The 26,251-nt window shown below is 32.5% G+C and overlaps 1 protein-coding gene across 1 annotated transcript in view; it reads right to left on the bottom strand.

Annotated features, from left to right (window-relative positions):
- LOC134684774 (uncharacterized) overlaps nt 1-10,318 on the bottom strand; it is a 73,363-nt gene extending 63,045 nt beyond the window's left edge. Inside the window, exons 1-3 of the mRNA XM_063544081.1 lie at nt 10,307-10,318; nt 9,701-9,802; nt 1,769-1,867 (exon numbers count right to left, since the gene is read on the bottom strand). Of these exons, the coding sequence (XP_063400151.1) occupies nt 1,769-1,867; nt 9,701-9,802; nt 10,307-10,318 (213 nt within the window). The remainder of the gene's footprint in view (nt 1-1,768; nt 1,868-9,700; nt 9,803-10,306) is intronic.
- Nucleotides 10,319-26,251: the final 15,933 nt, after the last annotated feature.

The following is a 26,251-nucleotide window of genomic DNA, read 5'->3' as shown; positions in this document are numbered from 1 at the left end:
TAATCACTCCACACCCTCCTTATATCTTAATACCCCCTCCACACCCTTCTATATCTGTATTCTACTTCCACACCCTCCTATAACAGTATACCCCATCCACACCCTCCTCTATTTGATACCCCATCCACACCCTCCTATATCTGTATAATCACTCCACACCCTCCTATATTTGTTGTGTTTACTAATTTGAGGCACATGAGGGATATTGATATCCACAGCCTCCTATATCTGTATACCCAATTCACATCCTCAAATATTAATATATATACCCCATCCACACTCTCCTGTATCTGTCTACCCCCATCAACACCCTCCTGTATCTGTATACCCAATCCACAACATCCTGTAACAATACCTCATCCCATACTCCTATATCTGTCTTACCAATTTACACCCTCTCATATCTGTATACCCAATCCACATCCTTCTGTATATGTATACCCCATTCACACCCTACTATATCTGTATACGGCGTCCACACCCTCTTGTATCTGTATACCCCATCAACACCCTCCTGGTCCAGTACAAACACTGGTCAATTCAGAGCAGTTTGTGTCTAGACCTGTCTCGACTTGTATCGACTAGTCTCAACTCAGTCTCAACTAGTCTAGACCTGTCTCCACTAGTCTTGACCTTTAAATTTAGTTTTGACTGGTGTAAATCAGACCATCTAACTAAATTAAATATTGATCTTACAAAATTCAAGCTTATTTGGTAGTTTGATTTATTGCTGTGAAATAAAAGAATTTAATTTTAAAATAGGTAAAAATGAAAATAATTATATAAATTCAGATAGACATCTTTAACTTTTTTTATAACTTTTTCAAATCAACTTGGATTTTCATCAATCTATGCAGCTATCTTAGATATAAATTAAGCTTACTAAATCCCTTGTCATTTTGTTTTTTGTTGTATTGCTGTAAAATTTAAGAATTAAATTAATCTTGGTAAAAAAGCTAGCATTTGCAATTTCGGACAAAATAAAACAAAGTAAACTTTAATTTTTTTTAATGACTTTTTCAAATCAACTTGGATTTTCATCAAACTATGCAGCTATACTAGATATATATAAAGCTTACTGAATCCAATGTCATTTTGTTTTTTGTTGTATTGCTGTCAAATTCAAAAATTAAATTAATCTTGGTAAAAAAGCTAGCATTTGCAATTTCGGACAAAATAAAACAAAGTAAACTTTAACAAGCTAGAATTTGTTTTTGTATGTAATTTAAAAAGGTTGTGCAGGAAAGTTAACGTTACTGAGTTTACTCATTTCATAGACGTTTTATCTATATGGGTGGCTTTGTCTACCCGCTACATATAATACTGAAAGCTTTAAAATCTATACACTGGTTGACAGCATACTAAACATTTTGTTAAGATGTGCTTTTTGTTTTAGTATAATTTTTATATTTATTTATTATTACATATTTGCATAAACATGTAAATCAACTTTTCCGCACAGAGATACACATTATGATTACATAAAAGGAGATCATGTGATGTATATACCTAGTAGATAGCAAGCTGATGACATCCAACAGATGAGCACACAAATTTTAAACATTTGTCTTTCACATATGCCAACATGTATATTAGGTAACAATCTTGGAATTGTCAACTTAGATTGTTAACTGACAACAAATACTACACTGACATTGAAAACTACAGGCAGACGTTTTATTGTAACTTCTGTATACCAATTCTGTTGTCTCTAACAATCTGTGACATAGTTGAAAATATCTCTTTTTAACTAAGACATAATATTTACCTTTAGGAAGTTCATCACTTCTTTCTGCTTCCTTTTATCTTCAGAGTCCATGGAGTCATAGACTCTATTTTTTGCCAAATCATAAGGAGTCTGACTCCCCTGAAATACAATCAAAAAATCTGTCATCAATCAAACACATATACATCTTCTTTAATTTCAATAAAATGCATTGCTGAGCGCAGCCTGATACGACCGCAGAGGTCCAACCATGTACAGTTGGGGCAAATTTGGACACAATATTCAAGCTTGATACTGTCTGAATTTGGATTGTGATCTAATTTTTGACATAATATAGGTTTCTGAAACAAAATAAATGTGGTAGAAGATCTTACAAATCTATTGCGCAATACTGTACAATTGAAGATTTCTTCTTGAAACTTGAAAATTTTTGAAAAAAATAATATGAATCTCCTAAAAAAATTGGACCCCCCCCCAAAAAAAAAATTTTGCAACCCGCCTTAAAGCAATCAACCCCAAACTTAATCCCAGCCTTCCCTTTGTGATATGGAACCTTGTGATACAATGTCAGAGAGATCATACACTTACACATAAGTTTTTGTCTGGAAACTAGGAAAATGCTTGTTTTTGGGCCCGTTTTGGCCCTCAATTCCTACACTTTTGTCCCCATAACCCCTGAAATAAATCCATTGTGGTATTAAACATTGTGGACAATGTCAGAGCAATCAAAATACTTATACACAAGTTATTTTCCTGAAACTAGAAAAATGCTTGTTTGGGCCTTTATGGTCTCTAATTTCTAAACAGATAGGACCATTATCCTCAAAATGTATCCCAACCTTCCTTTTGTGGTATTAAACCTTCTTAAAAAGTTTCATAGAGATCCATTCATTTAAACTAAAGTTTTTTTCCGGAAACCAAAGTGTCTTCGGACGACGACGCAGACGGCCTCATACCATTATAAATAAACTCATTATAGATAAAAAGACTTAAATTTTATATATACGCCAGATACGCATTTTGTCTATAAAAGACTCATAAGTGACACTTGAATCCTGATCTATGCCTTAAGGGAAATTTAAGAAAAAAATAGCAAGGATTACATGTATATAGGCCTTTTTCACTATATGTTATAAAATTATGAAAAGAAAAGTAGGGGATGGAAAGCAAAATTTGTATTGGCACTATATGGATAAAACTAGAGGATTCCGAATATCTGACAAAAAGTCCAAAACAAGAGTAGCGAACATCCTTAATTTTATCTATATACAATGCAGAATGTTATCTTATTTATATATTCTTGACATAAAACTAGTGAACCTAAACCAACTACATTGAAGACCTGTTGGTGACCTTCTGCTGTTGTTTTTTATATGGTCCGGTTGTTGTCTCTTTGACACATTCCCCATTTCCATTCGCAATTTTAAATATGAAGTAACATTATAAAGAGAAAAATACTAAAACATATAAAGTTACCTTTATTATAATTCAACAATCTGTTTTAACAATTTCAGTGAATGGTGTCTGTGTCAGTTACTTGTAATAAGTTCCAACAGATTATTAGGGATTTTATAAACTGTACATATTTTGAACATACAAAAAATCTCATATTACAACTTATTTAAAAAATAAATTGGGAATGTGTCCATGGGACACAGATGATTATCTCTCGCTTACATACATAAAGTTAATCAAAGTGCATGTAAGCACTGAATGGTAAAAATTGCAGGAAACTAGAAAAATGCTTATTTTTGACCCCTTAATTCCTACACGTTTTGGGCAATTACCCTCAATTTCAATTCCAGCTTTCCCTTTGCGATATGGAACCTTGTAGTACAATTTCAGAAAGATCCATACACTTACACACAAGTTATTTTCATGAAACTAGAAAAATGTTTGTTTTTTGCCCCTTTTTTGGCCCCTTTACTCCTTTAATTTTGAGGCAATTACCCCCGAAATAAATCCCAGCATTCCCTTTGTGAAATGGAAACTTGTGGTACAATGTCAGAGAGATCCATATACTAACACGCAAGTTATTGTCTGGAAGTTACAAACATGCTTATTATTGGCCATCTTATTCCTTAACTGTTGGTACCATAACCCCAAGAATCAATCCAAACCTTTCTTTTGTGGTATTGAACCTTATGGTATAATTTCATAGAGATCCATTCACTTAAGGTAGATTCATGGTATACCGCCATCTAGGAATGTACAATTGCAGGACAAAATCGGTTTAGTTATTTGGAGACAGATTTGCAATAAATTGTTTGACTTTATGAAACAAATATTAAATTTTGTGTTTAAAGAATCATTTTTTCAAATAAGCCTTTTAAGGGGAGATAACTCCTTTAGTTAAAAATATATACTGGACTGATAGGGAAATTTATAATGTTTACTTGTAGTAAGAAAACAAGTTCGGTGACACCATTTTTTCCTTTTCTTAAAGCATATTATAAAACCTATCTTCTCATAATTTATTTCAAAATTTTATCTCTTAGATTTATTTTTATGCACACATATATGTTTCATGAACAATCTAACCAAATTTAGGCAATTTTCAACGACTCATAGCTTGGAAAATAGCACTGTGACCCATACTTTTTATCATATTTTTGAAAAAAGCATAGTAAAATCTTTAATTTGGCAAAGTGTAAGAAAATTCTATCTTAAGAAATATATACCTATGATCTGCCTTTTAGGCCAGGTGAGTTAATACAAGGAGGTATGATGTTAACATAAAGAGACAGAAACCCAGGCAATAATCATGCAGGAGAAATGATGATTTAAGTCGCCAAATCGTTTTGAAAGTCACTAAAACTTGCCAGCCAACTGATTCGTAGCGAAGTCAAATCGCTATCAAAATCAGTATAAGAGAGATAACTTGTGATTTACATGTTGCGCCCGTATACAAAAATGGTAACTGACAAGGGAAATCAAGATTTTCGAAACGAATAAAATAAATAAAACAGCAACAGGAAACGGAGCGACTGTTTAAGCTATCTCATTTCTAATGATTTTCTTCACGAGGATGTTGCGTAATCACTTAGATGATTTGTTTTATTCTTATTTATTACGAGCCGACCAGTTGTACTAATTGTAGGTTAAGGAGTCTGAACCGGAGGCTTTTTTTTCAATTTCTTGGATAGGAATTGAAATGTAAAGTGTAAGACCAAACAAAAATATATGTGTGGTTCCAATTGCATCCTGAAAAAATAGGGTCTGTAGGTTTGCATTTTTTTTGGTTTTTCAAAATCCAGAAAAAAATCGTGTGTTCGCCAAGTTCGATTTTTGGTAATATACACGCCCCTACTAATTTTACTATTTTCTATATGTTTGGTTGTAAAATAAACAGACTTGTTATGTTTTAAGGTAATTGTGTTGCATTCTGTTAAGAATTTGTTGCACTTTTAGCAATTTTTTTCAAGTTAACTAAATTTTGGTCCTAGGACTGGTCAGAGCAGTCCTAAATTGGGTCACATGTTAACTTGAAAATAAAAGGAAAATGTGGATAATGTGTCGATCCCTCCGCTTGCTGCAATGCATATATATTAACTAGTGTTGTCAAATCGGATATTTTTGCATAAGCGGTTACTCGGATAATCGTTCGACCGATTAACCGGTTAACCAGTATTTTTTTTAAGTTGAAAGCCTAGTTATCTATAGTACCCTTCACATATATAAGATGTGGTATAATTGTCAATGTGATAACCTTCCATCCAAGTCATAAATTTACGCTTTTAGAAATGAAGTTTGTACGTTGGCATTATAAGGCTTGTCTGTGAGGATTCTTGGTGAATAAGACTTTTAATAGTCAAATACACCGTATCAACTGTATCGTTTTTACCAAGTTCAGATTGAAAAATAAAAAAAAAACCTTCTTGATCTCGTAGAATTGAATATGTCTGAAACCAATTATTCTTTTCTTTTCTCTTGTAGTCTCCGAAAATAATGTAAAGTGTTTCAATTTGAAATGATTACGCATGTTACTCGTACTATCACGCATACATTGAGAACATTCATATTGGTCTGCATTACACAATTTTTGAGTTAGCATTTCGTAAGTAAGACAAAGCCTTGCACGACGGAGGTTGCACATTCAGATGTAAGCCTACACAATATTTGATCAAAAGCGAAATAATGAAGTGAATCGTAAAGTTTAATTGTATCACTGATTTAAAGTTACTGTTAAAAAACATGTAATTATTCTAGTTCTGTCTCCTTACAATCTTGCCCCACTTGAGACAGGTTCGAATTAATTTTATGTTTTTTTGGATAAACAATAGCAATCAATATACTGGACAATTGATCTGTTAAATAAATTACCATGACAACATTTTTTAAAATGAAACATAACTATTTAATGATTTCAATACACATGTTTATCAAATCTATTCAGATTGAAAAAAAGTTTGGTTAACCGATTAGCGTTTTTGGTATTTGGTATTCGGCCTCTGAATGCTTTGGTTTTTGAGTAATAAGCCAAAAAATGCATTTTACCCCTATGTTCTTTTTTTAGCCATGGTGAAAAATGTGATGGCAGTGTATGTTTTTTGGAAGGTATTTAGGAAGTCTACGATTGGTTGAAAGTATGTTGGTAGTATATGATTGGTGGAAGGTATGATGGTAGTGTATGATTGGTGGAAGGTATATGTTGGTAGTGTATGATTGGTGGAAGGTATGTTGGTAGTGTATGATTGGTGGAAGGTATATGTTGGTAGTGTATCATTGGTGGAAGGTATTTTGGTAGTGCATGATTGGTGGAAGGTATGTTAGTAGAGTTTGATTTGTGGAAAGTATGTTGGTAGTGTATGATTGGTGGAAGGTATGTTAGTAGAGTATGATTTGTGGAAGGTATGTTGGTAGTGTATGCTTGGTGGAAAGTATGTTGGTAATGTATGATTGGTGGAAGGTATGATGGTAGTGTATGATTGGTGGAAGGTATGTTGGTAGTGTATGCTCGGTGGACAGTATGTTGGTAGTGTATGATTGGTGGAAGGTATGTTAGTAGAGTATGATTTGTGGAAGGTATGTTGGTAGTGTATGCTTGGTGGACAGTATGTTGGTAATGTATGATTGGTGGAAGGTATGATGGTAGTGTATGATTGGTGGAAGGTATATGTTGGTAGTGTATGATTGGTGGAAGGTATTTTGGTAGTGTATGATTGGTGGAAGGTATGTTAGTAGAGTTTGATTTGTGGAAGGTATGTTGGTAGTGTATGATTGGTGGAAGGTATGTTGATAGTGTATGATTGGTGGACAGTATGTTGGTAATGTTTGATTGGTGGACAGTATGTTAGTAATGTGTGATTGGTGGAAAGTATTTTAGTAGTGTATGATTGGTGGAAAGTATGTTGGTAATGTATGATTGGTGGAAAGTATGTTGGTAGTGTATGATTTGGTGGATGGTGTGTTGGTAGTGTATGATTGGTGGACAGTATGGTGGTAGTGTATGATTGGTGGAAGGTATGTTAGTAATGTGTGATTGGTGGAAAGTATTTTAGTAGTGTATGATTGGTGGAAAGTATGTAAGTAGTGTATAATTGGTGGAAAGTATGTTGGTAGTGTATGATTTGGTGGATGGTGTGTTGGTAGTGTATGATTGGTGGAAGGTATGTTGGTAGTGTATGATTGGTGGAAAGTATGTTGGTAATGTATGATTGGTGGATAGTATGTTAGTAGTGTATAATTGGTGGAAAGTATGTTGGTAGTGTATGATTGGTGGAAGGTATGTTAGTAATGTGTGATTGGTGGAAAGTATTTTAGTAGTGTATGATTGGTGGAAAGTATGTTGGTAATGTATGATTGGTGGAAAGTATGTTAGTAGTGTATAATTGGTGGAAAGTATGTTGGTATTGTATGATTTGGTGGATGGTGTGTTGGTAGTGTATGATTGGTGGAAGGTATGTTGGTAGTGTATGATTGGTGGAAAGTATGTTGGTAGTGTATGATTGGTGGAAAGTATGTTGGTAATGTATGATTGGTGGATAGTATGTTAGTAGTGTATAATTGGTGGAAAGTATGTTGGTAGTGTATGATTGGTGGAAGGTATGTTAGTAATGTGTGATTGGTGGAAAGTATTTTAGTAGTGTATGATTGGTGGAAAGTATGTTGGTAATGTATGATTGGTGGAAAGTATGTTAGTAGTGTATAATTGGTGGAAAGTATGTTGGTAGTGTATGATTTGGTGGATGGTGTGTTGGTAGTGTATGATTGGTGGAAGGTATGTTGGTAGTGTATGATTGGTGGAAGGTATGTTGGTAGTGTATGATTGGTGGAAAGTATGTTAGTAGTGTATAATTGGTGGAAAGTATGTTAGTAGTGTATGATTTGGTGGATGGTGTGTTGGTAGTGTATGATTGTTGGAAGGTATGTTGGTAGGGTATGATAAGTGGAAGGTATGTTGGTAGTGTATGATTGGTGGAAGGTATGTCGGTAGGGTATGATAAGTGGAAGGTATGTTAGTAGTGTATGATTGGTGGAAGGTATGTTGGTAGGATATGATTAGTGGAAGGTATGATGGTAGTGTATGATTGATGGAAAATATGTTGGTAGATCATGATTGTTGGAAGGTTTGATTGTAGTGTATGATTGGTGGAAGGTATGTTGATAGTGTATGATTGGTGGAAGGTATGTTGGTAGTGTATGATTGGTGGAAGGTATGTTAGTAGTGTATGATTGGTGGAAGGTATGTTGGTAGTGTATGATTGGTGGAAGGTATGTTGGTAATGTATGATTGGTGGAAAGTATGTTAGTAGTGTATGATTGGTGGAAGGTATGTTGGTAGGGTATGATTGGTGGAAGGTATGTTGGCAGTGAATAATTGGTGGAAGTTGTGTTGCAAGTGTATGATTGGTGGAAAGGTATGTTGGTGGTGTATGATTGGTGGAAGGTATGTTAGTAGGTTACCATAGGTATGATGGTAGTATATGATTGATGGAAAATATGTTGGTAGATCATGATTGTTGGAAGGTTTGTTGGTAGTGTATGATTGATGGAAGTGTTGTTGTAAGTGTATGATTGGTGGACAGTATGTTGGAAGAGTATAATTGGTGGAAGGTATGTTAGTAGTGTATGATTGGAGGGAGGTATGTTGGTAGTGCATGATTGGTGGAAGTGGTGTTGCAAGTGTATGATTGGTGGAAAAGTATGTTGGTAGTGTATGATTGATGGAAGGATTGTTTGTAGTGTTTGATTGGTTGAAGGTATGTTGATAGTGTATGATAGGTGGAAGGTATGTTGGTAGTGTATGCTTGGTGGAAGGTAAGTTGGAAGTGTATGCTTGGTGGAAGGTAAGTTGGAAGTGTATGATAGGTGGGTGGTATGTTGGCAGTGAATAATTGGTGGAAAGAATGTTGGTAGTGTATGATTTGGTGGATAGTGTGTTGGTAGTGTATGATTGGTGGAAGGTATGTTGGTAGTGTATGATTGATGGAAGTGTTGTTGTAAGTGTATGATTGGTGGAAAAGAATGTTGGTGATGTTAACCAACAAGAGATACAAATCAATAATAAAATTTAACAAGATTTATTGTGTATATACACAAGTTTTCAATATGATTGGTTATCATTCAGTTGAAAATATTGTATTAGTTATTTTTGTGTTGATATTGTTTAATTATGGTTTATCAGTTTTATGACTTATGTAAATAATTGATAATCCCTACACCATTTTAATACTTATCAAATGAATTTTTCGCTCCATATATGAATTCAAAATGTATACATTTTTTTAAAAATAAAGATAGTCCCTCCATGTAAACGTATAGCACCAGACTGATTTCTTCATATTTAGTTTAACTGTTTATCATATAGGTATGTCATCATAAAGTTGGACTATATTTTACATTATTGTACTGAATCTATTCACATTCAACTATTGTATTTATATTCATTTGTAATTCTACTTTCTCTGATGACTGGTATTTATTTTTTAGAGAATAACGTATCTGTATTATAAGATTGAAACTGAATGTTACCTCGTTTGTTTTCTTCCAAGGACTGCATCCTCGATCTATTAACCATTTTGTTACATCAATATATCCATACTCAGCAGCATAATGTAAAGCTGTGTATCCATTCTATAACAATATAAAATATAAACATGTTAATGGTGTCTAATAATAAATCAAGAGAGGAGTCAAACACTTTATCAAAATGTCAGAAATATAACATCTTGTAAAACAAGAGGCTCTCAAGAGCCTGAATCACTCACCTTAATTTTTTTGGTTAAATCTCTCATCAATGATTATTTTGGCTTTTCAATATATTTAAATGTACTTTGAATCGTCCTATTTTCTTCAAAAGCAAAAAAACTAACTTTTTCTCCTATGTTCTATTTTAGCATTAGGAGCTATGTTTCTGACAAACATTTGTACAAGGAAATGAAATATAAATTTATACTAGATACTCTGAAACTCATTTAGCCTAAGTTTGGCTGAAATTGATACAGCAGTTTCATAGGAGAAGATTTTTTAAAGTAAGTCAACATGATGAACAAATTGTGAAAAAGTCTTTAAAGGGCAATAACTCCTTAAGGGGTCAATTGACAATTTTGGTCAAATTGACTTATTTGTAGATCTTACTTTGCTTAACATTTTTGCACTAAATAGTTTATCTGTATCTATAATAATATTCAAGATAATAAACAAAAACTGCAAAATTTCTTTAAAATCATCAATTCAGGGGCATTATACCTGAAAAACCAGTTACCAAATTCGGCTGAAAATTTCAGGACAGGTAGACCTTGACCTAATAAATACGTTAACTTCTTGCCTTATTTGCTCTAAATGCTGGAGTTTTTGAGATATAAGCCAAAAACTGCATTTTACCCTGTGTTCTATTTTTAGCCATGACGGCTATGTTTTTTGACGAAATAAAAAATAAAGCACAAACTTTATTTTATACACCCTACTGATCATTAAGTTGAAGTTTGGTTGAATTTGGTTGGTTTTAGAGGAGAAGATTTTTTAAAGTTAGCAAATATGATGGACAAATTGTGAAAAATTGTCATTAAAGGACAATAACCCCTAAAGGGGTCAATTGACAATTTTGGTCATATTAACTAATTTGTAGATCTTACTTTGTTGATAATTTTTGCTGTTTACAGTTTATCTTTATCCATAATAATATTCAAGATAATGACCAAAAACTGCAAAATTTCCTTAAAATTACCAATTAAGTGGCAGCAACCAAACAATGGGTTGTTTGATTCATCTGAAAATTTCAGGGCTGATAGATATTACCCTATTGAACATTTTTTTCCCCATGTCAGATTTGCTCTAAAGCTTTCCTTTTTGAGATATAAGCAAAAAACTGCATTTGACCCCTATGTTCTATTTTAAGTAACTGCGGCCATGTTTTTTGACGGATCAAAAATCGAAGCACAAACTTTGTGCAGGATAATCTAAGAAACAATCATGCTAAGTTTCATCCAAATCCATTAAATAGTTTCAGAGGAGAAGACTTTTTAAAGTTAGCAAATATGATGAAAAAATTGTGAAAAATTGTCATTAAAGGACAATAACCCCTTAAGGGGTCAATTGACAATTTTGGTCATATTAACTTATTTGTAGATCTTACTTTGCTGATCATTTTTGCTGTTTACAGTTTATCTTTATCTATAATAATATTCAAGATAATGACAAAAAACTGCAAAATTTCCTTAAAATTACCAATTAAGTGGCAGCAACCCAACAATAGTTTGTTTGATTCATCTGAAAATTTCAGGGCTGATAGATATTGACCTAATGAACATTTTTACCCCATGTCAGATTTGCTCTAAATGCTTTCGTTTTTGAGATATAAGCCAAAAACTGCATTTGACCCCTATGTTCTATTTTAAGTAACGGCGGCCATGTTTTTTGACGGATCAAAAATCGAAGCACACACTTTGTGCAGGATAATCTAAGGAACAATCATGCTAAGTTTCATCCAAATCCATTCAGTAGTTTCAGAGGAGAAGATGTTTGAAAAATTGTTAACGAAGACAGACGACGACGACGACGACGACGGACGCCAAGTGATGAGAAAAGCTCACATGGCCTTTTAGGCCAGGTGAGCTAACAATTAACAATTATACATGTGTATAAACTGTTAAATGGTAGATAAAAATATATAAACTAAAGCTATATTTTCCGATACAGTTCTACAAAACAGGTAAAAATAATAGTAAACCCCACTTAATATAAGCCTAACAATTCAGAGTTTAAATATTTGTTGTCCATTTAACATAAAGGATTAACAACATGATTTTGTGTAGATTCAGTTTAACAATCAAAGTTGAAAAAAACTTTATTCAAGAAACATAAAAACAGGTTATATTTTCTGATTCAGTACGAAGAGACAAGAAAAGAAGACCCAACTTTATATAATTCTGTCAAGTATTTGTTATTTTTAAAAGATGTTTTACATAAGATCTGTAGAATTTACATTATCTGACTAAAGATGTAAACACAACTTGTTCTCATCAACAAATGTTTACAAAATATTTTTTGTCAGGAAACAAAATAAAGCCTTTACTTTCTGATTCAGTTCTGTATACGAATAAAATGAGACCCCACTTTATATAATTCTAACAAATATTTGTTTTCCATTAAACATGTCTGATTAACAGCATGATTTTGTGTAGATTCTGTATAAAGTGGTGTTTCGTCAGAGTAAGGTGATTATATCTATCATTACCTGGTCTTGAACGTCTATCTGACTGCCGTGATTGACAAGATGCATCACGACCTCCAGGCGTCCCCACACAGCGGCCAACATTAATGCTGTCATTCCCAACTGTAAAATCAACATATAACAGACATCAAAACTTGTGTCATAAACTGGACAATGTTGTGTAAAGCCTCGGTCACACCTTACCGGATAGCTCGAACGGACGCCTAACGGATAACTTTTTTTCAATCCGTTCAAGTCCGTTAGACGTCCGTCCATATCCGTTGCATGTCCGTTAAGCGTCCGTTTTATCCGTTGCATGTCCGTTAAGCGTCCGTTTTATCCGTCGACGTCCGTTCTGTCCAGTGGAAAACTTTGAGCATGTTCAAAACTTTGAACGGACGTCTAACGGATAAAATGTCCGTTGAACGTCCGTTAGACGTCCGTTAGGCGTCCGTTTTGTACGGTACTCGTCCGTTTCGTTTCCGTTTTTTATCCGTTACGTGTCCGTTATACATCCATTGGAGGTCTGGCAGATAAATTCACAAACGGACTTCTTACGGATAAAACGGATGTTGAACGGACGAGAAACGGACTTCTACCGGACGTATAACGGACAAAACGGATGAGGAACGGATCTAAAACGGATAAAATTAATGCCAATTGAAAATTTCTCTTCAGAAATGCCAAAAAGATTTCTTAAGGTTCATGAATTCTTATTATTCATATTCGATCTTAGAGTAAGGGCACATCTTTACAATTAAGCAGCTGTTAAACTTATTCAGGTCAGACACTGCCCTTAAGCGGCATTTTGAAGAACAAACAAAAACCAGTTACACAGAACTTTGACTCTGGAGGCTCACAAATCAAATAGATTTGCTTTCATTATAGTGCATGTTTTTTTCAGTTTTATTTGGTAGTATTTGCATGATTTTTTATGTGAAAGTCGGTTTTAACGCTCATCAGAGCTCATGATTTGTCTGTTATTATGTATATATATGCCAACTCTAAATAAAATCTACTTACTTTTAAAATTTCTCAACTAGAACATTTTCAATATTAATGCGATTTACATGTATTATTATTGTCGCCTTTAATTTTTTCGTATATCTTGTTTATCCGTTTTATCCGGTACGCTTCGGTTATGTGTCCGTTTTATGCGGTACTCGTCCGTTGGATGTACGTTCGACATCCGTTATGTCCGTTACGTCTTCGTTTCTCGTCCGTTGCATGTCCGTTATGCATTCGTTAGGCGTCCGTTTTAGTTGGTCAGTACATCAACGGACGCCCAACGGATAACAATTTTGTCAACGGACAACTTTTATTTTCATCCGTTAGGCGTCCGTTCGTCTTATCCGGTAAGGTGTGACCGAGGCTTAATAAATATAAACAAAATATATATCACATAAATCAGTGGTCAAAACTGAAGAAAATAACCAGTCAAACATGTATTTAATTCTACATAAAAAACAAATAAACAACATATTTTATTCTGAGATGTCAGAACTTCCATCAGAACTCTCAGGTTAAACCAGATGCTCCGTAGGACACAGCTTTATACGACCGCAGAGGTTGGCCCCTGAACAGTTGGGGCAAGTATGGACACAACGTTCAAGCTGGATTCAGCTCTTAATTTAGATTGTGATTAAATAGTTGACACAGCATAGGTTTCGGACACAGAATGAATGTGGTCTAATGAACTTAAAGAAATTGTTTTGCCTTTTTGCAATTCACTATGCTGTTGAAAATTAATCCTCTCAAAAAAATGTTTGAAGAAATTTTCTTTGTATTTATGAAATCTGAAATGAGAAAAATTCCACCCCCCTTTCCAATTTTTTTTCTACATTCCCCTAAGGCCCTTTCCCTTTTTCCAAAACTGATCTCAATTCAAATTTCTAATAGAGTTTGCAACAATAACTACTCATTTAAAAACATCATAAAATATTAAAATGTAAAAAAAGTGCTTGTTATCACTGAATGTTAAAGATTGTTGGTAGTAAAAGTGAATATACATTGTATATTGTATAAAACAATGATTTAAGTTGATTTAACTACTATTCTGGACAAAGAAAGATAACTCCAATTAAAAAATTATTGCTATTACACAATATTTTGCAATTAGATATTTCTTGCTATTGCTCAATACTGTGCAATTGAAAATTTCTTGCTTTTGCACAATACTGTGCAATTGAAAATTTCTTGCTTTTGCACAATATTGTACAATTGAAGATTTCTTGGTATTGCTGAATACTTTGCAATTCAAAATTTCTTGCTAAAGCACAATACTTAATATAATAATTTTGGATCCTGATTTGGACCAACTTGAAAACTGGGCCCTTAATCATGAATCTAAGTACATATATAAGTTGAGTATATCAAAGAAGCCCAAGAATTCAATTTTTGTTAAAATCAAACTAAGTTTAATGTTTGACCCTTTGGACTTTAATGTAGACCAATTTGAAAACAGGACCAAATATAAAGAATCTACATACACAGTTATATTTGGCATATCAAAGAACCCCAATTATTCATTTTTTGATGAGATCAAAGTTTAATTTTGGACCCCGATTTGGAGCAACTTGAAAACTGGGCCAATAATCAAAAAATCGAAGTTCATTTTTAGATTCAGCATATCAAAGAACCCCAAAGATTAAATTTGTTAAAATCAAACTAAGCCTAATTTTTTACCCTTTGGGCCCCTTATTCCTAAACTATTGGGACCAAAACTCCCAAAATCAATCCAAACCTTTTATGGTCATAAACCTTGTGTTTAAATTTCATAGATTTCTATTTACTTCTACTAAAGAAATGGTGTGAAAACCAAGAAAAATGCTTATATGGGCCCCTTTTTGGCCCTTTATCATAAACTGTTGGGACTTCAACTCTCAAAATCATTCCCAATCTTTCTTTGGTGGTCATAAACCTTGTGTTTAAATTTTATTGATTTTTATATACTCATACTAAAGTTATAGTGCAAATTTCTGCCCTTTTTGGCCCCTAATTCCTAAAATGTTGGGACCAAAACTCCAAAATTAATCCCAACCTTCCCTTTGTGGTCATAAACCTTTTTTTTTAAATTTCATAGATTTCTATTCACTTTTACTTAAGGTCAAGGAACAGTAAATGGGCTATGTCGCAGATTTTGCTAAAAAATTGCATACAACCTTGGCTCGTTGAACTACAACTGAAAATCGAAAAAATTATACATTTATCTCTTTTATTTTCTGAAAAATTGCAGATTGATTTCTCTTAATATGGGTGAACATTTGTATAGGAAGCACATAAAATCGACGAAAAACCTTCTAAAATTTGTCTTTTAATCGCCAAATCTATAATTCTACTCCATAGATTTTTCTTAAAAAACTATATATTGTTGACACATAAATTTCTGTTTTAATGATATTAAATAATCATAGGGTCACCGACTTCCTTTTTTGTCTAATAATCATTTTGCTACCTTATTGGTAGTGAAAAACGTCAAAAATCAACGTTTTACGGCCTGCAACGCGATAACATTACGATTATTTTGACGTTTTGTTGGATTTTTTCACAAAGAACGCATCTTTGAATGATGTATACCGTAAAAACGAAGTCGGTGACCCTATTTTTTTTTTTGCATCATTATAACGGAAATTTATGAATCAACAACATATAGTTTTTTAAGAAAAATCTATGGAGTAGAATTAGAGATTTGGCGATTTTAAGACAAATTCTAGAAGAGTTTTCGCCGATTTTATGTGCTTTCTATACAAATGTTCACCCATTTTGTAAGAATTCAATCAATTATATTTCAAATGATAATTGAGATAAATGCATTATTATTTCGATTTTCAGTTGAAGTTCATCGAGCCAGAGCTGTATGCCAAATTTTACTGAAATCTATGACATAGCCCATTTACTGTAACTTGACCTTAAGTTAGAGTGAGAATACTAAAAGTTTTTCGGACGACACTGACGACGGCCCATACGTGATACCAATAAACGACCAAAAAACTTTCTCTGTTTGAGGTCGTTTAAAAATAACTTGTATCAAGAAACATAAACACAATTTCTATCAATGGACTCAGCTGGACAAGACAATTAAAATGAGACCTCACATTATATAATTCTAACAAATATTTGTTGTCCATTAAATATGTTTGATTTACAGTGATTCAGTAGAATGAAAAAGGTGGAAAAAAATCTTTTTTTCAAGAATCATTGAAACTAGTTATATTTTCTGATTCAGTACGAAGAGACAAGAGAAATAAGACCCCACTTTATGTAATTCTGTCAAGTATTTGTTATTTTAAAAAGATGTTTTACACTAGATCTGTAAAAGTAACATTATCTGACTAAAGATGTTAACACAACTTATAAGTTATTCTCATCAATTTCTCATTCAAATCAGATGTTAACAAAATATTTTTTCTTCAGGAAACAAAAATAAAGTCTTTACTATCTGATTCAGTTCTGTGTTACAAATAAAATGAGAACCCACTTTATATAATTCTAACAAATATTTGTTATCCATTAAACCTGTCTGATTAACAACATGATTTTGTGTAGATTCTGTATAAAGTGATGTTTGTTCAGAGTAAGGTGATTATATCTATCATTACATTGGAGTCTTTGGTTTCTAATTGACTGCCGTAGTTGACGAGGTACCGCACTACCTCCAGGTGTCCTCTCTCAGCTGCCCACATTAATGGTGTCTTTCCATCCTGTAATATCAACATATAACAGACATCAAAACTTGTGTCATAAACTGGACAATGTTGTGTAATAAATATAAACAAAATATATATCATATGAATCAGTGGTCAAAACTGAATAAAATTACCAGTCACACTTGTATTTATATTCTACATAAACAACAAATAAACAACATGTTTTATTGTGAGATGTCAGAACTTCCATAAGAACTGTCAGGTAAAAAAATAAAATTAAAAAAAAAAAAATGTAAACAATATTTTTATCAATGGACTCAGCTGGACAAGACAATTAAAATAAGACCCCACTTTAAATATATTGTCAATTATTTGTTATTTTTTAAAATATGTTTTACATTAGATCCGTAGAATTAACATTATGTGACTAAAGATGTAAACACAACTTGTTCTCATAAACTCCTCATTACAATCAGATGTTTACAAAATAATTTTTCGTCAGGAAACAAAATAAAACCTTTACTATCTGATTCAGTTTTGTGTAACGAATAAAATGAGACCCCACTTCATATGTGTTGTCCATTAAACCTGTCTGATTAACAATGATTACGTAAAAAGATCAAATTAAAAAAAAAACCTTTTTCAAGAAACAAAACTAGAGGCTCTAAAGAGCCTGTGTCGCTCAGTTTGGTCTATGTGAATATTAAACAAAGGACGCAGATGGATTCATGACAAAATAGGGTTTTGGTGATGGTGATGTGTTTGTACATCTTAATTAACTGAACATTCTAGCTGCTTACAATTATCTCTATCTATAATTAACTTGGCCCAGTAATTTCAGAGGAGAAGATTTTTGTAAAAGATTACTAAGATTTACAAAAAAATGTTTGAAATTGACTATAAAGGGCAATAACTCCTAAAGGGGTCAACTGACATTTTCGGTCATGTTGACTTATTTGTAAATCTTACTTTGCTGAACATTATTGCTGTTTACAGTTTATCTCTATCTATAATAGTATTCAAGATAATAACCAAATACAAGCAAAATTTCCTTAAAATTACCAATTCAGGGGCAGCAACCCAACAACAAGTTGTCCGATTCATCTGAAAATTTCAGGGCAGATAAATCTTGACCTGATGAACAATTTTACCCCCATGTCAGATTTGCTCTAAATGCTTTGGTTTTGAGTTATAAGCCAAAAACTGCATTTTACCCTTGTTTCCTTTTTTTAGCGTTGGCGGTCATCTTAATTGGTTGACCAGGTCACGCCACACATTTTTTAAACTAGATTCCCCAATGATAGTTGTGGCTTAGTTTGGTTTAAATTTGCCTAGTTGTTTCAGAGGAGAAGATTTTTGTAAAAGATTACTAAGATTTACGAAAAATGGTTAAAAATTGAATATAAAGGGCAATAACTCCTAAAGAGGTCAACCGACCATTTCAGTCAAGTTGACTTATTTGTAAATCTTACTTTACTGAACATTATTGCTGTTTACAGTTTATCTCTATCTATAATAATATTCAAGATAATGACCAAAAACAGCAAAATTTCCTTAAAATTACCAATTCAGGAGCAGCAACCCAACAACGGGTTGTCCGATTCATTTGAAAATTTCAGGGCAGATAGATCCACACCTAATAAACAATTTATCCCCCATGTCAGATTTGCTCTAAATGCTTTGGTTTTTGAGTTATAAGCCAAAAACTGCATTTTACCCCTATGTTCTATTTTTGGCCTTGGCGGCCATATTAGTTGGTTGACCGGGTCATCAGACACATTTTTCAAACTAGATACCCCAATAATGATTGTGGCCAAGTTTGGTTAATTTTGGCCCAGTAGTTTTAGAGGAGAAGATTTTTGTAAAAGTTAATGACGACGGACGACGACAGACGACGGACGACAACACAAAGTGATGGAAAAAGCTCACTTGGCCCTTTGGGCCAGGTGAGCTAAAAAAAAAAAGAGTTATAAAAAACAAGTTATATTTTCTGATTCAGTACGAAGAGACATGAAAAATAAGACCCCACATTATATAATGCTGTCTAGTTTGTTATTTTTAAAAGATGTTTTACGTTAGATCTGTAAAATTTACATTCTAATATGTTGTCCTTATTACGCTTTGTAAACAAAGCCGTGTTGTAATGAGCATAAAAAATATGTTTGACACATGCGCACGAACTTACTGTGTATATTAACGTTATTTTCATCGCTATCCTTTAAAATGTATACATTTAAGCAACCATAAATTTTTATTATAAAATTTTATAAAACAACATATATTTACCCTGCTCATAGTTTTTAAACTCATGAAATATGAAATGTAATGCACAAACTCCTCGGGGAGGAAACAGGAAAAGCTAAACATTTTTACACTATTTTCGTACGCTTCGACCTATAAATTACTGTATTTGTCCTATTAGAATCGAAATATTTCCTTCGTGTCATGCTCTATGCTCATTTTAATATGGTAGGCATTATATTTGACCACATTTTACACCTCACTAACGCTCAGTGTAAAATATCGACAAATTTAATGCCTACCTATGTTAAAATGAGCATAGAGCATGACATGAAGGAATTATTTCTTAATTATCCTGATTTAGAGTAATTTATCACAATTTGATTGGCTGATATTGTCCTTATAAATTTCAGTACAATTTTTTATAACTTCAATTGGAATTATTTCCCTTATTTAGTATGTCAATTGGAATTGTCTCCCTTATACCATTGTCCTAATAAAAATAATAAAATTTGAGTTGTTTCAAATAGTCTTAATATTAAAAAAAAATTGACAGTTTTAGATTAAATATCTATATATATCATTTTTATATTTGGTTGATATTGTCCTATTATTGAATTTGAATATACTAATATATAATATAACATTATCAGGATAAATGTGTCACACAGTGTTCAATTGTCCTAATGCATAATGTATCGGGTCAATAAAACTCATATCGGGTTTGGCTTTGTATTAGGACAACTGCACACTGTGTAACTAATTATAATATTGTCTGACTAAAGAAATGAACAAAACTTGTTCTCATCAACTTCTCATTAAAATTAAATGTTTATAAAATAATTTTTCGTCTGGAAACAAAATAAAACCTTTACTATATTATTCAGTTCTGTGTTACGAATAAAATGAGACACCACTTTATATAATTCTAACAAGTATTTGATGTCCATGACACCTGTTTGATTAAGAGTATTTTGTGTTGATTCAGAATAATGATCAAAACTTAAAAAGAATTCAGTGGTATTTTTATGTAAAATGTTTTTGTGGTGTTAATAATAACACTTACTTCATATCATATGTGCTGTTGTATATAAAGTAATATGGCAATGGTGTATGTTTGTGTTGAGTATTAGTGAAAATCTGCAATAATCCATGTTTGTTTTGAGTAAAATATTAAGTTTGCATTGCCTGTACGTGTGATATGGCCATTTAAATTGTTGGTGTTGAGTATAATAGTGTCATTGCTATGTCACATGATGGTGTTGAGTATAAAGGTGCCATTGCTTTGTCACTTGTTTGTGTTGAGTAAAACAGTGCAATTGCTAGGTCACATATTGGTGTTTAGTATAAGAGTGTCATTGTTGTCACATGTTGGTGTTGAGCATAAGAGTATCTTTGATATGTTACATGTTACTGTTGAGTATAAGAATGACATTGATATGTCACAAGTTTCTGTTGAGTATACTGTAAACCAACTAATTTCCTTAGCGATTTATTTTTTCGCGACTTTTGGGAGTAGACAAATTACACGAAACTTGAGATTTTTCCATATTAAAGTACATCAAGTAAATTTGAGAATTGCGAAATTAGATTGCAGCGAATTATACTAGAAAGGCCTAATTGCAAAATAAAGTATCCGCGAAAAATAAGTTGGTTTACAGTATAAGACGGTTATTGCTATATCAGAAGTTGGTTTAAGTGTGTCATGGCTATGTCAAATGTTTGTGTTGAGTATACAAGTGTCATTGCTATGGCACCTGTTGGTGCTGTGTGTAAGAGTTTCATTGCTATGTCACAAGATGGTGTTGAGTTAATAAAGTCATCATAGATAACAGGACTAAATATAAAATAGTGTCACGACTAGGTCACATGCCATTAAAAAAACAATGAGGATTTTTACTTTTTGTTATATATTTTTTATTAGTTAAGTTTAGAATCATAACACAGTTGTCATAAAATGCTGGATAGTCAGGGCTTGCTTGCTGCCAAATTTCATGAAGATATCTGAAACCACTGCAGAAAAATGCTAAAAAAACCAGGCCATTTTTGTCAGGAGTGTTACACTTTTAGCGTGACATTTAAAACTGTAAAGTTTCTTCATTTTACTGGCTGTCTTTCAATTATCTGTCCTGAAAAAAGCTTATTTTCATATTTTTCTCAAATTGTTAAATTCATGTCAGGAGTGTGACGAATAATACATCTGAATGGTTAATCCTTGAAACTTCTTTAAATATACCATTTTAAATCAAAATTATAATTGTTCTATTTTGTACAAAATTCATTTCCTCACTTTCCTTTATGATATTATAGTTGTAGACACTTATTTCATTTGATTAATTTGGTTCACTGTGCACAAAAAGAAAACATTTAAGTCCTAAGTAATCCTTGGTAGATGTTTAAAGACATTTGTCACAATCCTGACATTTTTGGGTGCCTCTCTTTTTTTTTAATGGCCCTAAAAACAAAGTCCTGTTTTATGGTAAAAGATATCCGTAAATGAAATCAATGATATAGCAATGTGTTAAGTGAACTTTTGTGCAAGTTTAAAGCATTTCCAATCTTAGTAAAATATGTCAGGAGTGTGACAAAATACTGAAAATAGAAGGTTTTTTCTACATACAATTACATAAAAACATTCCAATGAAATGACTTTTTTTTTGCAATTGATCACAAAAACTCAGGGGTTTCAAAGTTTACTATTTTAACTGAAACATATTACTCCAATCACTAGTTATTGTTTCAAATTTAGCTATTCAATTTGATTGTTATTATATGATTAAGAAGAAAAGATGGAAATTTTGGTTTTAAAATTTTTCTTTTTATATTGACTATCATATGGAAAAGTTTTGAGCAATGTTTTCTTGACTGTTTTATTACCAAACTTGTTTATAAGTAGTATGATTTCTGTTCAATTTTTTTGAGATGTATGTTATTAAAATTTAAGATTATTCAATGTGTCTGTTTCGTTCTGCCTGAAACTATGGAATTATAAAATTTAAAGTATCGGTAATAGGGCAAGACAACAAGAAATACAAAATATTGAGTTTGAAATTGGACCCCCATATCACACTTGTGCCTCCTTTTTTTTTTTAATGGCCCAGTTACGAAGTATCAGACAGCAACCATTTGACAACCAAACTGGAATGGTATTCGTCAGTGTAATAAAGTAAGTCACAATATTTCAGTTGTATACAGATAGGAAGTATCAGACAGCAACCCTTTGACAAACACACTGGAGTGGTATTCATCAGTGTAATGCAGTATTTCCTGTTTGTTTTTTTTATAAATCAATTCAGTGTAATGTTTAGGGACTGTTTTTTTTTTTTCTTTTGCCATGGCATTGTCTATTCTTCTTCTACTCATATGTTTTGATTGTCCTTTTGGTATTTTTTTTCTTCACTTTTATACTTGGGTAAATGTGCTTAATATATTGGTAGTGCATATTGATGTTTCTCACTGTTTGTGTTGAATACAAAAGCTGTTTACTGGTATATATAGGTGTTGTGTAATAATCTTTCACACTGTTTATATGGAATAAAAAAAGTTCTATATACATTCAGTTGTGTAATGATGTTTCTTTTAAATATTTTGAAGACAAGAGTATTTGCAATAGATTCAACACTAACATGACTAACACGGGTTATGTTTAACTGGTCCATAATGTGTGTACTATATAATAAATACCTTTTTATGTGTTACACATTTGACTTCACTTACCCATCTACATTCTAAACTAGCTCTGTTCTTCAGAGTTAGTTCTACCTCTTTGACTTTCCCCCTCTTTGCAGCTGTAATAATATCCTGTAAGCAAAACAAAGCTTTTACGTTTTTCTTTAGTATATAACCAGATGCTCCGCAGGGCACAGCTTTATACGACCGCAGAGGTTGAACCCTGAATGGTTGGGGCAAGTATGGACACAACATTCAAGCTGAATCCAGCTCTAAATTTGGATTGTGATTAAATAGTTGACACAACATAGGTTTCTGACACAGAATGAATGTGTTCTAATGAACTTAATTTTTTTTTTCTCTTAGAGCAATTCACTATGCTGTTGAATATTAATCCTCTCAAAAAAATGTTTGAAGAAATTTTCTTTTTATTTATGAAATTTCAAATGAGAAAAATTGAACCCCCCCCCCCCCCCCCCCCCAATTTTGTTTTTTACATCCCCCTTTCCCTTATTCCAAAACTGATCTCAATTAAAATTTCTAATGGAGTTTGCAACAATAACTACTTATTTAAATACATCATAAAATATTAAGATGTAAAAAAACTGCTTGTTATCACTGAATGGTAAAGATTGTTTTAATTTATCAGTTGGTAGTAAAAAGTGAATATATACATTGTATATTGTATATAACAAAGATTTAAGTTGATTCTGGACAAAGAAAGATAACTCCAATTAAAAAATTTCTTGCTATTTCACAATATTGTGCAATTAGATATTTCTTGCTTACTATTCTGGACAAAGAAAGATAACTCTAATAAAAAAAAATTGCTATTGCACAGTATTGTGCAATTAGATATTTCTTGCTTACTATTCTGGACAAAGAAAGATAACTCTAATTTAAAAAAAATTGCTATTGCACAATATTGTGCAATTAGATATTTCTTGCTATTGCGCAATACTGTGCAATTGAAAAGACTTGCTTTTGCACAATACTGTGCAATTGAAGATTTCTTGCTATTGCTCAATACTGTGCAATGGAAAATTTCTTGCTATTGCACAATACTTAATATAATAATTTTAGATCCTGATTTGGACCAACTTGAAAACTGGGCCCATAATCAAAAATCTAAGTACATGTTTGGATTCAGCATATCAAAGAACCACAAGAATTCAATTTTTGTTAAAATCAAACTTAGTTTAATTTTGGACCCTTTGGACTTTAATGTAGACCAATTTGAAAACAGGACAAAAAATTAAGAATCTACATACACAGTTAGATTTGGCATATCAAAGAACCCCATTTATTCAATTTTTGATGAAATCAAACAAAGTTTGATTTTGGACCCCGATTTGGACCAACTTGAAAACTGGGCCAATAATCAAAAATCTAATTACATTTTTAGATTCAGCATATCAAAGAACCCCAAGGATTCAATTTTTGTCAAAATCAAACTTAGTTTAATTTTGGACCCTTTGGACCTTAATGTATACCAATTTGAAAACGGGACAAAAACTTAAGAATCTACATACACAGTTAGATTCAGCATATTAAAGAACCTCAATTATTCAATTCTTGATGAAATCAAACAAAGTTTAATTTGGACCCTTTGGGCCCCTTATTCCTAAACTGTTAGGACCAAAACTCCCAAAATCAATATCAACCTTCCTGTTATGCTCATAAACCTTGTGTTTAAATTTCATAGATTTCTATTTACTTAAACTAAAGTTATGATGCGAAAACCAAGAAAATGCTTATATGGACCCCTTTTTGGCCCCTAATTCCTAAACTATTAGAATCAAAACTCACAAAATCAATCCCAACCTTCCTTTTGTGGTCATAAATTTTGTGTCAAAATTTCATAGATTTCTATTTACTTTTACTAAAGTTACTGTGGGAAAAACAAGAAAATGCTTATTTGGGCCCTTTTTGGCCCCTAATTCCTAAAATATTGGGATCAAAACTCCCAAAATCAATCCCAACCTTTCTTTTGTGGTCATAAACCTTGTATTAAAATTACATAGATTTCTATTCACTTTTACTTAAGTTAGAGTACGAAAACTAAAAGTATTCGAACGACGACGACGACGACGACGCTGACGACGCCGATAACGTCGACAACGACGACAACTCAGACGACGACGCCAATGTGATAGCAATATACGACGAAAATTTTTCAAATTTTGCGGTCGTATAAAAATGTATAATTAATGTAATAATTGAATGTATCAAGCTACATTTTTTTCATTATAGTTTATATCAAATACAATGACTACATAGAGAATGAAATTGTTGTCTATAATTTCAGAGTTTTTTTTAGATCTTTATATAAGTCTTTAGACAATTGTATTATTCTTCAGTTTTGAGATCAGCCTCAAATTTTTGTTGTGGTTCCTGTTGCTCAATCTTTAATTTTCTATGTAATGTTTTGAAGACTGTTGTAATTTCATTGTTTTTCATTTTTTGCCATGGTGTTGTCAGTTTCTCTTTGACTTAAAAGAGTTGTGAATGTCCATTGATATTTTACATATCTTCGACTTTAAGAGTTGTGAATGTCCATTGATATTTTACGTCTCTTCGACTTTAAGAGTTGTGAATGTCCATTGATATTTTACATATCTTCGACTTTAAGAGTTATGAATGTCCATTGATATTTTACATTTCTTCGACTTTAAGAGTTGTGAATGTCCATTGATATTTTACATATCTTCGACTTTAAGAGTTGTGAATGTCCTTTGATATCTTACGTCTCTTCGACTTTTACAGTTGTGAATATCCTTTGATATCTTACGTCCCTTTGTCTTTGTTTGTCTCCTGGAATTTTGTATATTGAACTTCATTTCACAGTCTAAAAGAGTTGTGAATGTCCTTTGATTCTTTACGTCTCTTCGACTTTTAGAGTTGGGAATGTCCTTTGATATCTTACGTCTCTTCGACTTTTACAGTTGTGAATATCCTTTGATATCTTATGTGTCTTCGACTTTAAGAGTTATGAACATCTGTTGATATCTTACCTCTCTTTAACTTAAAGAGTTGTGAATGTCCTTTGATATTTTACATTTCTTCGATTTTAAGAGTTGTGAATGTCCTTTGATTCTTTACGTCTCTTCGACTTTTAGAGTTGGGAATGTCCTTTGATATCTTACGTCTCTTTGACTTAAAGAGTTGTGAATGTCCATTGATATTTTGCATCTCTTCGACTTTAAGCGTTGTGAATATCCTTAGGTCTCTTTGTTTGTCTCCTGGAATTTTGTATATTGAAATTCTTTACACTGTTGTCTTTTTGATTTCTCCTGTTCTCCCCCCTAAGAATAC

This window comes from Mytilus trossulus, chromosome 9 (assembly GCF_036588685.1).
Source record: "Mytilus trossulus isolate FHL-02 chromosome 9, PNRI_Mtr1.1.1.hap1, whole genome shotgun sequence".
In the NCBI taxonomy this organism is placed as follows: domain Eukaryota; kingdom Metazoa; phylum Mollusca; class Bivalvia; order Mytilida; family Mytilidae; genus Mytilus; species Mytilus trossulus.
Note: the sequence above shows the minus strand (reverse complement) of the source record. Positions and strands in the feature narration are given on the sequence as shown.